Genomic DNA, 21,028 nt, shown 5'->3' with positions numbered 1-21,028 from the left:
GTGTTGGAAAAAATGATACCATAGTTGTACTTTATGCACTATACCTATTGGGCTTGGAATTACAGAACTTGTATTTTAGTTATATAGTTTTGCATGGATGAGGAGGTTTCATTTTGTTTAATTGAGCCGATTAAAAAGACAATAGTGTACGGCCATTAATTGAATTTAGCCACAAAAAGAGTTACTATTAACAAGGCTTTCGTGTAGAATGGTGTATTAATATGCCTTGTTAACTAATGATTTTTTTAAATGATATGAAAAAAAATAGTGTCTTCCATATAGTGGATAAACATTTTGAGTGTATCTTTAAAATGCAATTTTTAGAGTGCTAATGTTTAACTATGAAAATGCAATGCCAAATGAGAATAAATATTTAATTATTTATTGCAACTTTTTTAAATTACCAAAATATTATAATTGCATTATAAAATGGTATACAAATTATATAATAGAATGATATGCTATAATATGTTATTTATTTATTATGATTTTTGAAATATAATATATTATATGAAATTGAATTTAAAATAAAGAGATATACTATGAGTAATGGAAATCTTTTAGAGTTAGAAACTTTTGATATTTTGTGTAATATTCTCATTCAATTTGTTTACTTTTAGTAATTTATAATACATTAAGAATATAACAATGTAATTATAATACAATATTATGTGTAAATAAATGAAACAACAATATTTGAATATATAATTTTAGGATTTTATTTAAAGATATTTGTAATAAAATGTTAAATAATTAAAACAATATAATTTATTCACGTGTACTTATTTACTATTTTTAATTTGTCAATGTTAATTTCATTGTACTCTCTTGTAATCATGCAGTAATATCTATCTTTTCGTAAATAATATAATTCTTGAACTTTTTGTTGTGTAAAATCATATTTTTATTGTCAATTACCAATACTAATTAGTCAACAATAAAAAAAATTAATACTCAATTATATTCATTTAACAATGAAATTTTCATATCTTATTGTACACTAACATGTTACATTTGTTTTAATTTGTATTTCTTTAATTTACCATAAGCATGCATAACTCTCTTACATTATATGTGTATTCTATGTCATTACATACTTATTTATTCCTTACTCCTATCATTTATATTTTCTTATTATATCTATAGTATACTAATGATTAGGAAATAATTTGTGATAAAATATGGTAGGTATAATTAAATGGGGATTAAGTGGATATGTGACCATGCAAGAAACAACACAGCATAGCATAAGGTAAGCATAAGAATATATGTATATAGATAATATATGGTATAATATAAAAGCGTATTTATGGGTATAGGTCAAGATCATGAATATAAATTAAAGAGATTTAGGGTAATAATTGTATACACTATTAATATACATTATATTAGAAATGACAAAAGCAAGGAGGCTACCTTTGATTAGAATTGAATCAGGTGGTGGTTGAGTCTAAAAACATCTGGTGACGAAGTTCAAAAATTAAAAAACAAAGGAGTAAGAGGCGTATACTAGGTGATGACAATAGTAAGTGGTCAGATAATATTAATGCTATTGATCTCACCACCCATTTTGGGAAACTCACAAGTCTTTTGCCACACATCTAATTCTATTCACTCTACGTACATGCAAATACAAATGGCATAATTTGTTTATTTTCCATAAACTCAGCACTAACAAGTTAAGTTTGAACATATAGTTTGGACGCGTGATCTCCAACAATACTTTTGAGGATGTCAAGTCTAGTCTCAAAATCCCTAGAAAATCTTCCAAAATCATTATCAGACCCTCCCATCTTTGCAGCAGATTTTTTGTGCAAGCTTGCATACTCTAGTTCTATTTTTCTGTATGGTTCCTGGGATTGAATGCGACCCCATGAGCTCTCTTTGTCAAAATATAGATGTGACGAATGAAAAGACATATGATCCATTGATTTACCATTAATAGTATCCTGGCTACCTGTGGAAAGGAAATTGTTTAGCCCACCGCCCCAGTGATTTGTTTACCTATCTCTGTAGGGATATGCACGTGGAGCTAAGCTCTAAATCTATTATTAGTTCACCATCCCAATTTTGATGTTTCCTGTCTCACTATGAATGATTGTTGCTAAGGTCCAATTCTATTGTTAGTTTCTTGTCTCTCTATGAGTATCTTTTAGCATCTATCGCATAATAATCCCCTAACTTGATGATCAAAATCATTTATATTGTACTCGTTTGGTAAACTATTGTACAAGATGTTGAGAGAAGGGATTGCAAATAACAGTTGGAATTGAAGGGAGCGAAGAGAACGGAAATAGCATTGTAGGCTAGGGTATGTATTTTTTTTGGGTACATATACATTGCTCATGTACATGTTTGCATAATGCCATGGAATGGGCATGTTGTACGATGGACCAGGGGCTTGAGTTTGTGCTATTTGATTAAGTTTAAAACCAATGAGTGAAAAATGACTGCATAATAAATATTCAAATTAGTGGTAGATGATTTAGGTTCCACTATGGGATGCGTTAATTTGGTATTTTGCTTACTAGTACTTAATGAATTTGAATTTGAATGTTCCAGTATTGGTTAACAAGGCTTACTCTATCATAGAAAATAATTGTTATGACAATGAGAAGGAGATCAGTTGCTGGTTTCGTTGAGCTTATTTAGTGTTGTGTTAATGAATTAATAGTCATGTTGATAAAATACTCAAACAAGTGGGCTAAAGAATTCTAGGAATACAAGACAAGTAAGGAATTGGAGATAGTAGTAAAGCTCACAGAACCAACTTTGGAAAGGCAAATGTTTGATGATCAGCAATCTTCTGGTACTTTATGAATTTCACTGAAGAATGATAAAAAATACTTAGTCAATTAACATCTTCATTTATCCAAACAATCCAAATGAAGAAAACGTAAGTTGTGATAGTATTTAACTTTGCGGTAGTCTAATTATCATAGGAGAATTTGGGAAACTACTCAAAGTGTATAATCAATAACTATACCGCAGGTGGGTGGCCAACATACTTGGTGTCTCAAGTAGCAGATGATCAGTTTAAGCTTACGATGATAATTGAAAGTTTGTTTCAGTACATCCAATTTAACAGTTTTGGATGGTTAGTGGACAGCTTTGGATGGTACATTACAGTCAATGGACTAATTGAATGCTGATTGTAGCTAAGTGGAGACGGTGAATGGTCAATTGTGGTATGTCCTATGATTAGTGTACATCATGTGTGTCTTATTTTTCATGGGAATGAGAAGATAAGTTTTTGGATCTCTTGAAGACGGAACTAGTGTTACATGTAAACACTCACAGTTTTATGATATTGAGATCAGCCATGGAGACCGCCAAACATCTTAACAAAGAAGTGAAGTGTTAAAAGTTTAAAACGATGCCAAGAGAACTCACACGCCACAAGTGTAGTATCATTTTACATGAACACCGCTAATCAATAAATTGCTTCTATAACCTATATAAGAAGCGCTCATATTGACTAAATAATGATTTGGGTGGCAGAGGTTTTATGGGTTATTCTATTTATAAAAATTCTGATTACAGCTTCCATTGCATAAGGAGAAAATACATAAATGGAAAAATTATGGAGGGTAAACAGCGAGTGAAATGAGTTCAGAAAGGTGCGTTGGATGCCTAATGAGCTAAATGAGTTCAGAAAACAAATAGAAATCAATCTGGAGATGGAGAAATGCTTACAAAGACACCTTATTGAGCAGAGATGTCCAAAGCCACTATCAATGTAGAAATCTCCACCGTCGCTATCGAGGGGAAATGCCATGGGAGAGAGCCCTTACAAGTTGTTTACAAGCAACTATGTAGGGGAAACACCATAACAAAGGACCCTGAGTACTACTATGAAATGAATGTTGCTAACAACAATTAAAAACCAGTATTTATAAAGTGACCTGCTTTGGAGACAATGTCACAGAAATCTCCCAAGAACTTGTAAAAATCCTCACAGAGATCTACGTTAAAGATACAAAGGCTTCTTTTCCACTATTCGATGTCTTTTGAAAATGCTCTCATACCAAAATAAAAATGAAAACAAATCCATTTATTGTTGCATACACAGATCATTGCGGGGGTGATGATAGAACTTCGGTGTGTAAGACAAGTTGGTAATAGCCAGTTCCCACAATATCATCAGTATTTGTAAACATTATTTCTTGAGATTTTCCATTATGAGTCTAGATACTGGCTTCATTTAATGCACTGTGATCATAGTTCATGATCGCAAAATCTATTTTTTTTGTAGCCTGAAACAATTTTCCTTGCATGTGTTTTTCTGGCGTGAGTCAAATTCCAATTGCAAGCAAGCTCAAAAGGAAAGCCTATCAGCTAATTAAATGAATGTTTTAAAGGTATATTTTTAAGTGTTTTATCTTTGACATGCATATTTCAAAGTTGTTTGGCATATGCAAAGAGGATGTTGATAATTTATGATCAGTATCCACTAGTGGTTCTTGCTCGAAAATACATTCATCTATACTGAAATTGTATTTTGAATTCCTAACATACTCAAACCATGTTCACAATGTGCATTTATCGTGGAGATTCATTTAATACAAAATATATATACTAGTATATTTACAATCTGCAAGAGAATATATTGTTTATCTGAATGCAATAGTTGTTGATCTTACTTATTTTGATTTCATGAAATTGTTTAGCCATTGTCTTTGTTCACAAGATATTTGCACTACAAAAGAAAATTTGAAGTGCTGGCATGATAAAAAAAATTCAGTTTCTACAGCACACACGATGTGAGGGGAAGACAACACACTACTATTTGATTATGAAGCTTGTAAAAGAGAGTTGCATCTATTTCTTGATACTCTTTATTTTAGTTGTGATGGATCACTGCCAATGAAGGATGCTTGGTGGGTATTTTTGCATAGTTACATTGCCCAGGGGGATGGGGGAACGATGGAGGGCAAGTTTTCGAGACAGGGGGATAGAGGGGCCTTAATTTGAGGATGACAAGGGAACGACAGGGGGACATCAATAGGGGGGGAGGGTTGTATATACTATATATATGGTACTTAAAATGCTAGTTATGAAAAAGATGTATTACAATACAAGATATAAAGATGTAAAAGAGTAAATACTTGAACATTGCATTGAATTGGAACATCAACATTTAACATAAATAATCAAATCAGCAGATAGTTAACACTGGGACATCCCCCATCCTCAGTGGAGGTGGTGGAATCTAGTGGCACCACTAGAGACGGGAGAACGGAGTCCCCAAGTCCCTGGTGTGTCCCCATCCCTGATGCGTGGAGCAAAAAGAGGGGGACACATCCCCATCTTAGTATGGTATTTTGTCAATGAGGCTTCCATTGTGAGACGAATCAAGACCATGGCGAATGAGGCCCCTTTTGGTACTTCATTAACAATTAAAGTTGAAAACATAAACTAGTTCCTTGTGTTAGAAGTCATTGAGATCGAAAGCTAAGGTGACTTTAACATTATGTGGGAAGATTTTTTTTTAAATAGCCGACCTGTAAGGAAGTTGAAATCACATGGGACAATACATTCGTCTTTGTGATGATGGATTGGAACGATTGTGTCATGGCTGTTGTAGTGAAAGAAGATCACATCATTCATCGCCCTTTTAGCCATGTCTAGAAAGGCCTTGCTAACATTTTCCCCCGTGGACTTCTTATATGACTCCTCTGTACAGTGTCGATCAAAAGCTCGGTATTATCCTTGTCATACCCAAAATGAGCAAGCAAGGTGCTTTGCATGCCCACAACGTCGTTCGCACAACCATCCAATTCATATCTGTGTTGGGATAATTGGATTCCACCAACTAATTTATTCACCATTCTCTTTTCTCTGCACAAGTCAAATACAAATCAGAGCTTATTACCACTCCTCTTTCTGATTATTTCAAATTTAGTCTACCCACGTCATCCTAGTAAAGAAGAGTCAGCGTCCAATGTCGCTGTTCCTTCCTATGCCCAATGATAACTAATTAATCGTGCAATACTCATAGTCTTCAAAATACTTGCCGAATCTGATCTTCCGTAAACCGGGCTGACTGTCATCATCATCAAGTGGAGCAACCTCGTCAGCAACTCCCTGGCAGCGTTTGCGTATGCCAAGCAACCTTCTTTGAAATGGGTGAGCCCATTCGGCCACCGTTTAGTGGTAGTCACCATAGTGTTGTTGACAGGGTCAACAGACATAGGGCCCCTTGATCTCCTCGTGTTCTGGCAATGACACCCTCAATGCGGAGTGCAAAAGTGCCTTTATTTCATTAATCCATGAACGGTAAGGATTGCTTTGATGGCTGTAATTTTCATTTTACCGATCACAACCGTTGATGGACATATTTAGCTCAGCTCCTTCCATATGAAAAATGCCTACGTCGTAATAAAGAATACACGTGTATAAACAGAATTATGTAGCCATAAGTCATTGATTAGTATACGGAGATATTGACGGTGATGTATAAAGTCAAATAAAAAATATCGTAGACCAAATAACAAATGACAGGTTTAATATTATCGGCAATACTAAGACAAAAGAGAGCCTATAAAATATTGGGTGTCGTTGAACATTTATTATACTATTTATCACGATACTAAAGATAAAACAATGTGTTAATAGTTCATAATCCTTATCTTCGGAAGCCTAAAATACAATGCTAATTAGTGGCAGAACTCATCGATATATTCCTCATTAAATGGAAGGTGTGATCCCAATTCAAAAATGTATATATAGCGATTTACATGGAAGATTGATGTCGATCAGAGCAACAGAATGATTCACGTGAAGATAAATCCATACACAGTGACAATGAATTTGCATCACAGTTTATAATGTTTATAGATGAAGGCATTATTTATTCAATGATATAATATGATAAAAATAACTGACTTGTTAGCGATATAATTATCTGGGACAGATTTGACATAAGAAAAGTTAAACTAGCTATGATTATAATAGAAGAAAAGGTGTGATTTTGAGAAGAAATGTCTTTCCAATAAGACACGATTGTTAATGAGGAATATGAACAAGTACAACTGAAGAGAAGAGATGAAAAGTAAGAGCATGTTGTGGTGTGAAGAAATTGAGTGGAGTGTGGAGTGGTGAAATAAAAGAAGTAAAATTGAAAATAATACAAATATATAATTAGATTTTTTAATCCAATTTATATATAATTTAATATAAAAGTGGAACAAGAGCAAGGAAGAGGAACTGGAATAAAAATATATAATTAGATTTTTATCTAATTTAATATATTTATCACACAATATATTAGAGAGTAAATAGTTATATTTTCAGCTTAATTAAAGACCGACTTCAAGGGAGACGAGTGCATATATATTCATAGAGTGATAAGAAGAGAAGAAGTGTGCAATAAAAGGTGTCCATTATCAGTTGGGTAGGCAACATTATCAAGGTGGAAGAGAGGTTCGTGCGTAGTGGGTTGGTACTCATGAAGACAACTGTGGGGGTTGGTGCTTCCAGTAGGTCGAAGCCTGCGAAGTGTGGGAGTTGAAGCTTCCTGTGAGTCGGTGCTCATAAAGAAAGGGGTTGGAGCCTCTAGTAGGTCATAGCCTACAAAACATTGTAAAAGAACATAATTTATATAAAAGCATTTATTGTCGTGGTTTTCTCCCGCATTGGATTTCCACATAAATCTTGTGTCATTGTGTTCATGTGCTTAGTTCTTAATTTCGGCATTTAAAGTTATTGAAGCTAATTATTTGAGTAAAAGTTTTAATTTGGCAATTTTTTTATTATACTGATTCACCCTTTCTCAGTATAATTGTGTGCTCTTCATATCTTCATATCTATATATATATATATATATATATATATGTCCATGAATGAAGTGAAGTACACCCAAATAAATAAACTTCTGATAAGTCAGTATTTACAAAAAATCAGGAAGTACAAATCAAAAATGTTAAGGAACCCAACAAGGCCAAGAGAGAGGGGCCCGCAGAAAACAAGACTCTCATCTGGTACAGAAAAATTTCAAGCATAAAGACATGCTCAAGATATGCCAGAATCAGCACATTGCATCTTTGGTACAAGACAGATGCTAAATCTACCCATCAATGCAAGAATCCCCAATCTTGACTGCCAGATCAAAATCCAGTTTATAAGATCATTGGCAAGCTAACTCATCAGAAGGTAACAGAAGCTGATGGGGTAGGAGTTCACGAGACTTCAATATAAAAATTCTCTGAACACCAAATTGTCAGTATATGCCATAGCTTGTTTCTATCTTCAGACATATAGATCCTCTCCATCTAAATAAGCTCAACCCTCTGCTTTGTGTGATGTGTGAAGGTAATTTGTAAGGCTTCATATCAATCCAAATGATCAAAACTGTAAACTTTTCAAAGCTGAACTTGGAACAGCAGTCTCTGATTCTGGGAGAAATCCATGAATGCACTCATGAAATTTGGACAGGAGAATATTTGAGGATGTCATATACCCATGAAACTCTCCTTGAATCTTGATCATGTGAATCCTGGAATTCAATCACTGAAACATATCCAGATTAGAGAAATATCTGCACAAAACAAAATCAGGATAATCGAAGGCATTACAATATGTAACGAGTGAATTTTCACAAATTTATCATCTATCTCCACTCTGGTACTCATATTAGGAACTTCAATTCGTTATGAGATGAACCTGCACCCGGTACTTGAGTAATCTTGTAAATTATTACTTCCAACAAAATTTCAAATATAATCACAAAAGAATCCATACCTAGAGCAATAAAGATTGAAGATGCATTGAAACCTGGAGTTTGGATGTATTATATGAATTATAGAGCACTTTCATAGTAAGAAGTTGATAGTACAGGGCATGCATGGATGGACAACAGTCACAATGGGTTTACTTCCACAAAGGACAACGTGTCCTTTCGAGGATGTGCCTCATGCACACATACCATTATTTCATCACCAACTTGAGCCCCTGAATAGACCTCCACGGATCCTTGAATTCCTACCTGCAAAGAATAATTTTCAAACTTTCAGATACATAATTCCTATTACAGCCATGAATCTAAAAAAGATAGGTTCAGAGTACCCAATAGGCTGTATCATGCTGCAAAGATGAGCTAATGGGCTAGCTGGGGAAGGAAGAGAGTGGGAGCGAAATGAAGTGAGTGGGGAAGGGAGGCGAAGAGGGAGAGAAACTAGGAGGTGAAAATGGAGAGAGAGAGAGAGAGAGAAAGAGACCTCAAGAAGAAGTAATGCTGCAGTTTTATCTTTCACAAATCTAAGAATCAAAGCACGATAATTTCTCCCCTTAGCTTGCCTTCGGAGGTACTCCAAAATCCAATAACGAACACTATTGTTATATATCCTCTTAGAAATCCGTACTTGAATATTAATCGTAGCCACAATTCCCTCCAACTGAGTACTTGTGAAGGGGAAAATTTCTTCTCTCAAATGAGACTTCACCTGATATTTATTTGGTAACAGAAATCAAGCAGATAATTAAGATTGATAAAAAATGGAAATAAAAATAATGATCATTCCATGTCAAAGATCAGACATAAGTATATACTATACCTGATAGTGAGCAAGAACATCAACGTAGCGTCGAATTGGTGATGTGAACTGTACATATCCAGGGACACCCAGACTTCCATGAGGATTTGGTCTCCTGAAGTCCATTTCCACTCGACGCATTGACCTAACATGAGCTGAGCTTCGTGCAGGTCCCTCCGGTATATAGGATAAGGAAGCAGTGGCTAGACTACTTTGCGACTGTCCTCTATAAGGAAGAGGAATGCCATGCTCTCCCCCAAATTTTGCAATAGCCTCCCCACACATTATCATCATTTCTGAAACAAGTCTCATTGCCGGACTTGTTTGATCATGAAAGTATAAGTTGATAATAGGCTCCGGATCATCTGGATTCTGAACTTTGACTCGTGTATCTATCATTGGTGTATCAATAGCTCCCTGTAATATTCAACAAAATATTTAAAGTAACAAAAATGGAATGGATTGGACAAACAATATTTATTCACTTTGTTACACACCATGGATAAGGTGAAGATTAAAAAATGAGACATTACTTTGGTCAGGAAGTTATAGCATATGTTTTCGTATTAGTACATGTCATATACACCAAACCGAGTATTCCAATTACCCAACATTAACACAGCAAGTGAAAGAAAAAATTAAATGCAATTACTCAGATTAAAATAGGAAAAACTATTAGAACATCATAATGTTTACATAATGGTCATCTTAGTCTTTAGTTTATTAGGTAGTTACTATGTTATCTTTAGTTCACAATTGTTTCTTTTAGAAACATTGTCTTTATAAATCTATATGAGAAGTTTTCATCTCATGTGTTTAATACAACACCGATTTATCATAGCATAATATCAATGCGGGTTGATGGAATTACATAAAATTTGGCACTCTTCTGATTTGGAATTTTTTCCAGAAATTTGTTTTCCAATTTTTTAAATAAAAATCATTAAAGGTATTTTATGGAACTTTTGCAGTTTTTCGTTGAGGATGTTTGTTGAAAATTGCAAGCCTAGTCAAGTATTTTGATTGCACGATTTTGTGGTTTGAGCAGAAGTCTCTGATTTTCGAGGGTTACATGAACATCTACTAGCATGTTCTTGTATGTTAATTGCAAGAGCTTTGTGAGTTGCATGTTGCTTGCATATGTTATTTACCATGTGAAGTCTCATGGTTTGCCACATGAAGGTTTCTCTAATGGGTTTTCATAATTTTTTCCCTTAAATATAAAATTTGATGGGTTTCATAGTTTTCCACTTTCCCCCTTAAATAAAACAATCTGATGGGTTTTCATTTGTCCCTTTAAATATACTTTTAGTGGCTTTTAATAATTGTTCCTAAAAATTAAAAATTAGGTTTATAATATTTTCCTCATAAGTTAAGAGTTTGTTGTTGTTAGGGAGGGCTTCTGGTTTGTAGAAAGGTTTAATTGTTTTTTCCTTTAAAAACGATGCTTTGTATGCTAATCCATGCCTTGGATTTTGTGCCAGCTCTTTGCTTGATTTTTCGATTTTATCCTCAAAATAGTTTCTAGATTCTGTAATTTGCAAAGTTGTGTGAGATTTCTTTGTGAATTTTTTACAATTCTACAAAAAATGATGATTTGTAATCTTGGGTTTAGCAATTTTTTCCTCAAAAATTGTGACCTTTTGCAAATTTTTTTTTGGGAGTCGTGCTCTTCTGCAAATTGGAGTGTTTGTTGATTTTTCCTCAAAATTGTGGCAGTTATTTTCAGTGTCTCTAGCTACAGGGAGGGAAAACTTTGCTATCCAATATCAAGTTGTACATTTTGTGATGATTTATGGTCAAGAATTTTGCATATTCTGGTAGGTTTAGTGTTAAACTCATCTTAGCGGATTCAGTGGCAACCTCGTGTCTCTTGTTGCAAAGCATTTTGGAGAACAGTGCAACCTTCTCTATCTTTTTTGGAAGGATTTTGGCTACTCTTGTCATTGACACTCTATAGGTACATGGAGGTTCTCAACAACAATAAAATGTTTTGAAGAATTAATGACCACAAGACATGTACAGTCTTGCAAGAGGTAGTTAGATGATGACCATTAAGGGGGGCCACTAGAATATTGCAATGTTTTTGTATAGTCATCTAAATTAGTCTTTTTAAATCTATATAAGGATCTTCATCTCCTCTATTTAATACATCGACTTACGATAACAAAAATATGGGAAGATCTTAGCAAAGCAAAAAATGTAGAGATATTATCATAATGGCAAATATAAAGGGAAGAACTCATTGTTGTTTCATGCTAAAATATCATAAATAGAAATGGAATTGGAAATAAGACAAAAGAGAAATCGGTCAATGTCACCAATTAAAGGTGTAAACTTCGTCTTGACCCTAAACTAGCAAATTCTTTAGTGTCAAATTTAAAATTAATTACAACTTACAACAAATCAAAACCTTAAAGCACAATTAGTTGACAAGGCTACTATACTACAAAATGTGAAGTTGTTGCTCCAGTATCCTTCTCTATGCATACATGGACTTTCTTTCTGTTCCTCAACGTACGTGGAGGCTTTTAATTTTGGCAGAGCCAACCTTTTTCTTTCTGTGACCATTTGTATCCTTATTTGACATGGTAGTTTCATTATGGCTTGTCAGTTATGAGAGAGACACTCATGTCTCTTTGTGTCTCTCTTCTTGAAGCTACTATTCCGCTTTCCTTTTTTTGGTTTTCAAAAGTCGTTTTGATATTATGATCTTTTCTCTGACCTAAGAAGCGGCATATATGAAAATCACTTTTTTCTGAGCACGAAGTAATTTTATCAGGCCAGATTTGTCTTCAGTCTATTTTGTTCTTTTGTGAAATCAATAGTATGAGGTCGTTATATCTCTTTGAAAGTTTTGATTTAGTTTGAGCAAACTAACTATATACTAGAAGATTATTTTCAAGTAGGAGTTTCAGCAGCAGAGAGGGAGAGTTTTTCAAATGATAATGAAGAAGTGAATGCGGAAAAAGCATGGACGCCATAATTCTAGGCGAAGAAGTGCGTCTGATAGAACCTTTAGCTTGATGCCTGATTCCGCTAGGGAGTCTGGGGAAGTGTTGGAGTTTTATGACCACAATGAGAAGACGAGGAGTTCTAGAACTGGAGAAGGGTGGCAGTATTACTTGAGCATATGGAGGAAGAGATCTTGGTTCAAGAGGACAAATGAATTCATGAGGATCGTTGGGTGGTCAACTAATGGAGTTGCATGTCAAGCAAAATTCAATGGAGGCACCATAAGCTAGTCACGAGAAGGGAGTTGTTATTTGGACAACAACATTCTAGTATCTTAAGTACCTCTATTGGTAGACAGGTCTTGGGTATTGTTTGAGATTCAAAACAATTTGTGTAACCAGGTTGTGAAACAAGTAATCATCAGGAAGAGCCTATGTGTTTGACCTCGATTGTGATATTGGGTGGTAAGCCTTAATCTCTAGTGGTCAGCAAAATAGAGTGATTTTTTCGTCTATCGTGCGTTTCTTGGAGATGTTCCTATTACATCTTGATTATCGACACTAAAGCTAATTGTTGAGACAGATGTGAGATTAACTAGTGATTGCAAGAGCCTAGAATAAATTGGCATCCCCTAACAACAATCTATTTCCTCTTGGTTTTTGGGTGTTGCTAACAATCTCGGTGCAGAAAAGTCACTTAAAGGTACAAGTTCGTGTGGAAAATATTATTGAGGCAAGATTGGAGCAAATTTATTAAGCACTCAAGAGGATTCAGTCCATAACAAGAGGTTGCAGATGACATTTGCAGCAAAGTGTTGTATGATTATAGTTTTTAGTAACTGAAATAGTATGCAATTTGCTTTGGTCTCCCTAATAGGATGACCTTGTGATTTATTTTTTTCCTTGTTGCAGAGGATGTAGCAAGAAGAGATGAGGCTATTACATTGATGATTTATATTTGTGTTCAAAAGGGAGCTTGTGATTTAGAGAGAGATGTTCAGCCTCAGAGGGAGGTTACATCAACTACCTTATTGTGTCAATCAAAGCCATCCCTGTCGAGAGGGAGCCTTTGTTGAGAGAGAGTATTTCAATCATTTTTATGCATGTTGTTAATGAGTTTCTTTCTCTATGATAAGACTCTTTTTGGAAATGTGTCTCAATGATTTCTTTTCTTGTTGATTATGAGTTCTTGTTCATGTAAAATTAATAATAGTTTTATGGTCAACCTAATAACTCTTTCACTTATGAGAGATTCATAGTGAGCATCACGTAGAGAGTTCATGATGTCATGACATTGAGAGATTCTGTGATGAGTGTTGGAAGTCATGTTGAGAAAGTCCATGACTATATCACATTGAGAGAGTCTGTGATAAATGCTAATTGTAAGCCTTACTAACTTGTCATGTTAAGAGACTCCATGACTACATCACGTTGAGAGAGTCTGTGATGAAATTTGATTGTGATTCTTGCAGGTTTGTCATGTTGAGAGATTTCATGACAGCATCATGTTGAGTGAGTCTGTGATAAAAGTTGATTGTGATTCTTTTAAGTTTGTCATGTTGAGAGATTTCATGACAGCATCATGTTGAGTGAGCCTGTGATGAAAGTTGATTGTGAATTTTAGAAGTTTTTCATGTTGAGTGATTCCATGAAATATGTTTTGGACCTATCTGGTTTGAATTCATCATTCAACTTTGGTTGCAACCTTGTGTGACTGTTTAGCTAAACTAAGAGAGTGTGTTGAAGATTGTAGTTGCAACAGAGATCTTTATCTCTAGAAATATGGAGGTTATTATCATTATAGTCACCTTCATCTGAAAAGGACATTTATGATAAATTGTAATATTAAATATTAAGACACGTGTCATACAACATGCATTGAGGCATGAAAATACGAAGAGTTGCATTTGAAAATAAAGTCATGTTTTAGGATATTGAAGATACCTTCGGTTGTAATGTGAAAAGTCTCTCTATGTGTTATATGTATCGCACCAAACGAAAGGCATTGTACACTTGAACATTTCATTATCAATAAAGTGATATTTTGTTGTGTGGCTAGATTTTTGCCTTCATTTTGGAAGGGTTTTCCCAAGGTATATTCTTGTGATTTTGTATCTCTTTTATTGTTTCCCTTATTGCTGTTTATAATTGATTTATGGGTTAAAATCTTAACAACTTACCCTGGGGACCAACAAAATTCATCCCATTAAGCCCAAACAAAGGCAAGAGTGAATCAAGGCATAGTCTAGGGGAGAACGATGTAACTAAATGATCCCTCTGATTGGTGGAACAGGAACAAAGGAGACTGCAAAGAAGCCAACTTCAGAAATTCACCAATATAGTTACACTTAGTTATGGATGGGCACCCTTCTAGGGTGCATCAGATCAAAATACGCTATGGTCCGAATGTGTGCTCCGGATACAATTCAAGTGTGCACAAGATGTGCATCCTAGATTGTGGATGTGTACATCAAGGCGCGGCCACAATCCAAATGTGCACCCTATGCACCTCTATTGCACACCTTGGCACATCCACAAGCCAAATACTTTTGTAACTTTAGAAACTCCATAAAAGGGTTTTTTTTCTTCCTCTCTTTTAGATCAAAACCTTAAGACGACCCTTTATGAGGCCATTCAACCTAAAAACATTTCATTTTGTTTTCTCTTTTGCTCTCAACTCATTGTCTCCATTTTGGCATTTCTTTCAGCCCTTTATGGGGCTATGAAATGATGTGTAGCATGGAGTTATGTGCGGTTTTGAAGGTCTTAATTTGAAATTTTGATCTTGGCAGCAAGGGCTGACCTGGGACCCTACAAGGGCCACTACCCCAAGACCCCTCAAGGGGTGATGCTCCTCAACCCTGTTGGGGATGCTACTCCCAAACCCTTGAAAGAGGCACTACCCCTTGAACCTATTAGGAGCATTGACCCCAAACCCCCACAAAGGGTGTTGCCCCCTGACCAGATTGAAGGTATTGTCCCTAAACCCCCATTTGATTTTTGAAATATAGTGCAACTTTGAGTTGGCACAACACATGTATTTGATGATGTTATTGTGTCTTTAAGGTTTATTCAAATTGGCATTTAATATTTATCTTTGACGTTTGGCATTGATTAATGATGAAGTATCATATTATCAAATGATTTAAGTTTGCAATTTTTGTAGTTTCTTTAATTTTTTTGTACACACATAACCAAACCCAAAAAAATTTGCATGTAGCCATGAACTAGGTTCTCGTACTTGTACCCATATCGGTACAGACAACCTAGCAAATATACATTGTCAAATCTTTCGTAGAACTCAGACAAATCACAATTTAGAGCCATAATTGAGAATAAAGACACAAGCATATCAAACCATATACAAACATTACAAAGTATGCAAAGGAAGAGTGGATCAAAGTTACAAGGGAACTCTCTCTTTTTAAAGGAGGCAATGATTCTCACAATCAAGTTTTGTTGAAGGAAGAAAAAACCAAAACTCCACAGTTGATTTAGAACCCTGTAGATGAGAGAACTCTTTGTGGTGAAGTAAAGTCTAAGGACTTCTTGGTAAACAAAGCTAGAAGCATACAAAAGAAATCTCCAAGCCATCAAATATTTTCATCAAAGAAGTAACCCAAGCATAAGATATCATAACAAAAAGTTGAAGCAAAAAGAAGAGAACTTGGAGTGATATCACTAGTGTTAAATCATCAAAGTCTTTAGAAGAGTTGAGGGTTTAGAATTGTTTGGAAGAGATGAAGAAGCAAAGGATTGTCTCAAGAAGCAAGAATTGTTTGGAAGAGCAGAAGAACAAAGGATTGTCTCAACCAAAGCTTCTTGAGTGTTGAAGATTGTAGCAGAGATAGAGATCTTATCTCGAACTTTATGAAATAAAAATATGACCGTTATGATCATCTTCAGCTAAAGAAGACATTTGTGATAATATTTGAGATAATATTTAGAAACATGTGTCATGCAAAGAGCTGTGCATATAGAAATACAAACAGATGTATATTTGGAAATTGAAGAGACCTTCAGTTGTGTGATGAAGAGTCTCTCTATACTTTGTACATATTGTATCAAGTGAAAAGTGTTGTACACCAAAAACATTTTTATGATCAATAAAAGAGATTTTTGTGGTGTACCAGGGTTTTTCCCTTTAAGTGCAAGGGTTTTCCCAGGATAATCTCGTGTATCTCTTGCATCTGCTTTTTCTTACTTATTGTTGTTTATCTTTATTTTTGGGCAAAACTTAATATGGTTTAGATTCAAAACCTATTACCTTGGTGGAAAGAAAACATTGCATTGACTAGGCAGCATCACCACACAGAAAATAGCCTCCATCCTGTTAGTAAAGACAATCCTGGGTCCACCATTCGACATTCCTCTGAGGATTACCTTCTTCCATCAATTTTGAAAAAAAAATCCATGCGCAAACTCTGTGAATATTTATCCAACATCTCCATCCATTGAATTCCCAAAATAACATTAGTATTAGCCAGATCAACCACATGAAAATCATCTATTACTGTATAATTACCAAGAGCAATACTTAGTTGTGGAACCTTATGTGTGCTCACTAAATTAGTGCCACTTGCAACCTAAACATCAAATCCCTCATGTTCCACTGTATGTAAACCACGTTTCTTAACTAGTGCAGTATCAATAAAATTATGTGTAGATCCACTATCCAACATAACAACTACCCGCTGACCTTGTAACACTCCTCTTACTCTGAAAATATTATAATGTGGAGTTTTTGTCATGGATGCTATTACAATTTTTCCTTGTTTATTTTCCTGAACCTATTCTGTGGTGGTCTTTTGGGTTCAAGTCTATATTTTGCTCTTCTTTACTATCTGATACTACCTCAATATAATGTGTTTTCCCTTTCCCCAACCATCTATGACCTAGTGCCCAAGCTTCTTTACAATTGAAGCATAACTTTTTTCTCCTAAGTTCATCTTGTTCCTATTTATTCAACTTATTTCTTGGAGGTATGTCATTCATGAAAGGTTTTTTGTCATTATCTGATTTTGGTGGAGGTCCCATGTTAAAAGTTTTCCCCTTAGAAGAAAGCTCTAATTCTCTTGCCTTTTTAATGGTAGTCTGGAAACATGGAGGATTTGGAGATTTGACCTATCCTTTAAGTGCATCAGATAACCCATCAATGAATATAACAATTTTTTGTTTCTCAATAATCTCAGTTACTAGGACTACTAACTTCTCAAATTCAGAAATGTATTGTTCCATTGCCCTATTTGTTTAAGCTGAGTTAAGTCCTTAACATGAAATTCTGGGTCCTTAGAATCAAACTTGTCTATGAGTATCATATGTGCTAATCTGGTTATGACCCAAGGTTATTTGCTCATGGTGCCACCATTCGTGTCCCACCCCTTCTAAATGAAAAGGTGCATATTTAATTGCTTCATCTTCCATCATACGATTCAATTGAAAGTAAGTGTCAAGTTTTTACACCCAAGTTCTGGCATTTGTTTTTCTTGAGCCATCAAAATAAGGGATAGACATCTTACCATTTTTTCTTTGCAATTCATTGTTGTAACTCCATTGTCCTTTAGGCCTATGTTTCATCCTAACATCCAAGTAATCTCTAAAAGTCATTGATGATCTAAATTCATCCCCTGACTATAACCAATCCTAGTATTGATAAGTGATAACCAATCCTAGGCTGGAGTAGTACTGGGATGGGTGACCTCCCGGGATGTCCCAGTTCTTCACCCCTGTGAGCATCACCTAGATCCAATGAGTGCTAAGTGTTTCATTTATTCTCATGAGAGATGGATTCATGTTGAATCACTACTCATGAAACATGGGTTTAAGAATTTGGCTTAGGCCAGAATTCACCCAAGAACTAAAGAACTCAACACAAGCACACAATAGACCAATTAAAAGGAGTATGATCAGAATGACGATATTCATTCAATATGACAGCTTGAGAGTACACTAGGAGTGCCTATATATAAAGGCCTCAGGAGAGCTTCTAGAATGCATAGAAGTCAGCATCATGATATGTCATAAAACCAAGCACATGTCCACCAGATATAGGTTATCCTCCATTGAGCACGGAATTAAGTGCGATGATGTGAGGATAAGCCTACAATGGTGTAGCACGCAAATCAGTGGTGTAGAGAACATGTGCTAAATGAGGAGTACGGATAACTGTGTTGTCAACATGACAACTCAATGAATGATGCATACTCTTGTGTTGTAGACACCATGTGCATAATTAGAGTTGCGTAACTCAATGAGAGTACACAAACTCCTAAGTGTCTCACCTAAAATAATAATAAAATAATTCAAAATAATTAAATACTGCATTAACCTAAGTAAACTTAAGTGTAATAAGTAAATACTTATTTACACCAACACCCCCCCTTAAGTACAACTTAGGGGAATGCCCTTAAGCTTGCGAAATCTAGGATGAAATGCAATATAAGTCCCGAATACTAGGCCATATTAAGTACCCATGTACATAATCATATGCAATCTCTCATAAAGCGGAGAAAGAGGGAAAACCTCGTGGGAAAAACCCTCCCCCAAAAAGAGAGATAAATAGGGATGCATGGATGGATGGAGTAATCAAGGTCCCCCCATTACGACATACTTCCAATATATACATAAGAGAATGATGAAAAGAGGAAGAGAGACAGGATAGGCTCCCCCCCCCCCCCAAAGAAGAATGTCGAACAGTAACTGCTCCGATGAAGAAGTTGATCCAAGACTGCAGAATGATGTTCCTCCCCTTAGGAAGAAACAATGCCAAGGGTACAACTAAGACACTTTCGTTATGCGTGGAAATAATCCTATGGATAAGTGATGTCTCTGAAACCTGCTCAACTGGCTGAAGAACCTGTCCCAAAGAACTGTCTGTCTCTGCAACTGATGAAGAACCCTGCTACAACTGCTGATCATAAGTATCCACAATCACTTCAACCTTTAAGGATCGATCATGTAGAGAACAAACAAGAGAGTCGGATGGAACCCTCATGACAACTGAAGAAGATAATTCTGCATCAAGAAGAAGAGGCAGATCATCAATATTGTCCCCCAAATCTGTCACTGAACCTGTATCTGGAAGACTGGATGTACCTTGTTGTGCTGGACCTATCACTGTGGCGATGTATGCATGTGGACTAAACTAATGAAGTGACCTCTCGCTGCAACTGTCGATAGAACCCCACATGTCTAAATTTGTTGAAGCACTATCGCTGAAATCGCTATCAGTGTCCACACTGTATGATGTGCAGAGAGGAGTAGAGGACAAGCTTGGAGAACGTTCCTCAAAATGTACATCCTTCTCCACAAATATCTGATGTCTCTCAGGATCTAGAAGTCTATATGCCTTCACACTGTTTTCATAACCAATGAAAGTACAAGGCCGAAATGATTGTGCCTTGCATCCTTTGGAAGATCTTTTTGCCCATGCAGGACAATCGAAGACTCTGAAGTGTGTCACAATAGGTTTTCTACCGCACCATGTCTCAAAAGGAGTTTTTCCATCTAAGGCTGGATGAGGAGAATGATTAAGAATGTGAGTGGCACTTGAGATTGCTTCGACTTTTAATGATGGATCTAGAGACTTGGCATGAATCATGCAACTTGCCATAGACTTAAGAGTTCGGATCCTCAATGCTGCAACATCTATCTTATGCGAACTGAATGTTGGCGGAGTCTGAAGATCAATGCCCTCATGTCTGCAAAAGTCCTTAAGTCTTCTGTTCACATACATGCTTCCATTGTCCATTCGGAATACTTTGATGGCTTCCCTGGATTTCCGTTCTACATGAGTCTTGAAGGCTAGAAATGTGTCCAATACTTCATTCTTACTATGCGGAAAGTAGACCCAAGTGAACCTTGAAAAGTCATCAACAAAGGTAAGTATGTAGTGACCCTGGCTGAATGCAAAAGGACCTACTAATACCATGTGAAACATTTGTAGAACTCCAGGTGCTCTTGAAGACTTCCCTCTCTATAACTTTCCCTCTGGATGTATATCCATTGAATCTGTTGAACATTTACCCTTAGAAAAGTTGATTTGAGGTAGACCTTTCACCATTCGGTATGTGCAAAGTTGTTGAAGATAGCGATAGTCAAGATGACCATACTACTCATGCCATAATTGCATGTTTGAATTAGATTGAGATAACAAGGCCTTTGAAGGAGACTTGGGCACAAAATGGGAGAAAGAGTATAACCTCTTGTTATGATTCACTTTCCCACTACTACCAAGGAATCATCTTTAAGACTGTGCACTTTTACTGAGTCTGGACGGAACTCAACTCTATGTCCATCTCCAAGGTGAGTGATTTGGTAGATTGAAAGGAGATTTGAACTTAGGTTTGGAACATAGAGAACCTCTTGAAACTCTCCATTTTCCATCTCCACATTTCCTTTTCCTTCAACTTCCATTTTGCTATCATTACCCATGAAGATGTGTGGTACCTTTAAGTGATTCAATGAAGAAAAATCCTCCTCTGAAGAACCCATATGATATGAGGCACTTGAGTCAAATATCCATTCCTTTGAAGAGTTTGA

General features: G+C 35.7%; 1 protein-coding gene across 4 annotated transcripts in view; it reads right to left on the bottom strand.

Moving 5' to 3' along the window:
* Window positions 1-7,855: 7,855 nt before the first annotated feature.
* EMB2730 (Ribonuclease II/R family protein) overlaps window positions 7,856-21,028 on the bottom strand; it is a 121,199-nt gene continuing 108,026 nt past the window's right edge. For 2 of the 4 annotated variants that reach the window (XR_016361378.1, XR_016361381.1), the window contains exons 12-15: window positions 9,555-9,950; window positions 9,219-9,443; window positions 8,743-8,986; window positions 7,856-8,511 (exon numbers count right to left, since the gene is read on the bottom strand). Coding sequence is in view for 1 of the 4 variants with exons in the window: in XM_089816308.1 (XP_089672434.1) it covers window positions 8,509-8,511; window positions 8,927-8,986; window positions 9,219-9,443; window positions 9,555-9,950 (684 nt within the window). In the remaining 3 variants the exon portion in view is untranslated. Of the gene's footprint in view, window positions 8,540-8,742; window positions 8,987-9,218; window positions 9,444-9,554; window positions 9,951-21,028 lie in introns of all 4 variants that reach the window. The other 2 variants (XR_016361379.1, XM_089816308.1) reach the window with 2 other exon arrangements.

The sequence above is a fragment of the Cupressus sempervirens genome, chromosome 1 (genome assembly GCF_028749045.1).
Source record: "Cupressus sempervirens isolate cs-2001-9-10 chromosome 1, ASM2874904v1, whole genome shotgun sequence".
Taxonomy (NCBI): domain Eukaryota; kingdom Viridiplantae; phylum Streptophyta; class Pinopsida; order Cupressales; family Cupressaceae; genus Cupressus; species Cupressus sempervirens.
The sequence above is the reverse complement of the archived record's forward strand: the minus strand, read 5'-3'. Positions and strand labels throughout refer to the sequence as shown.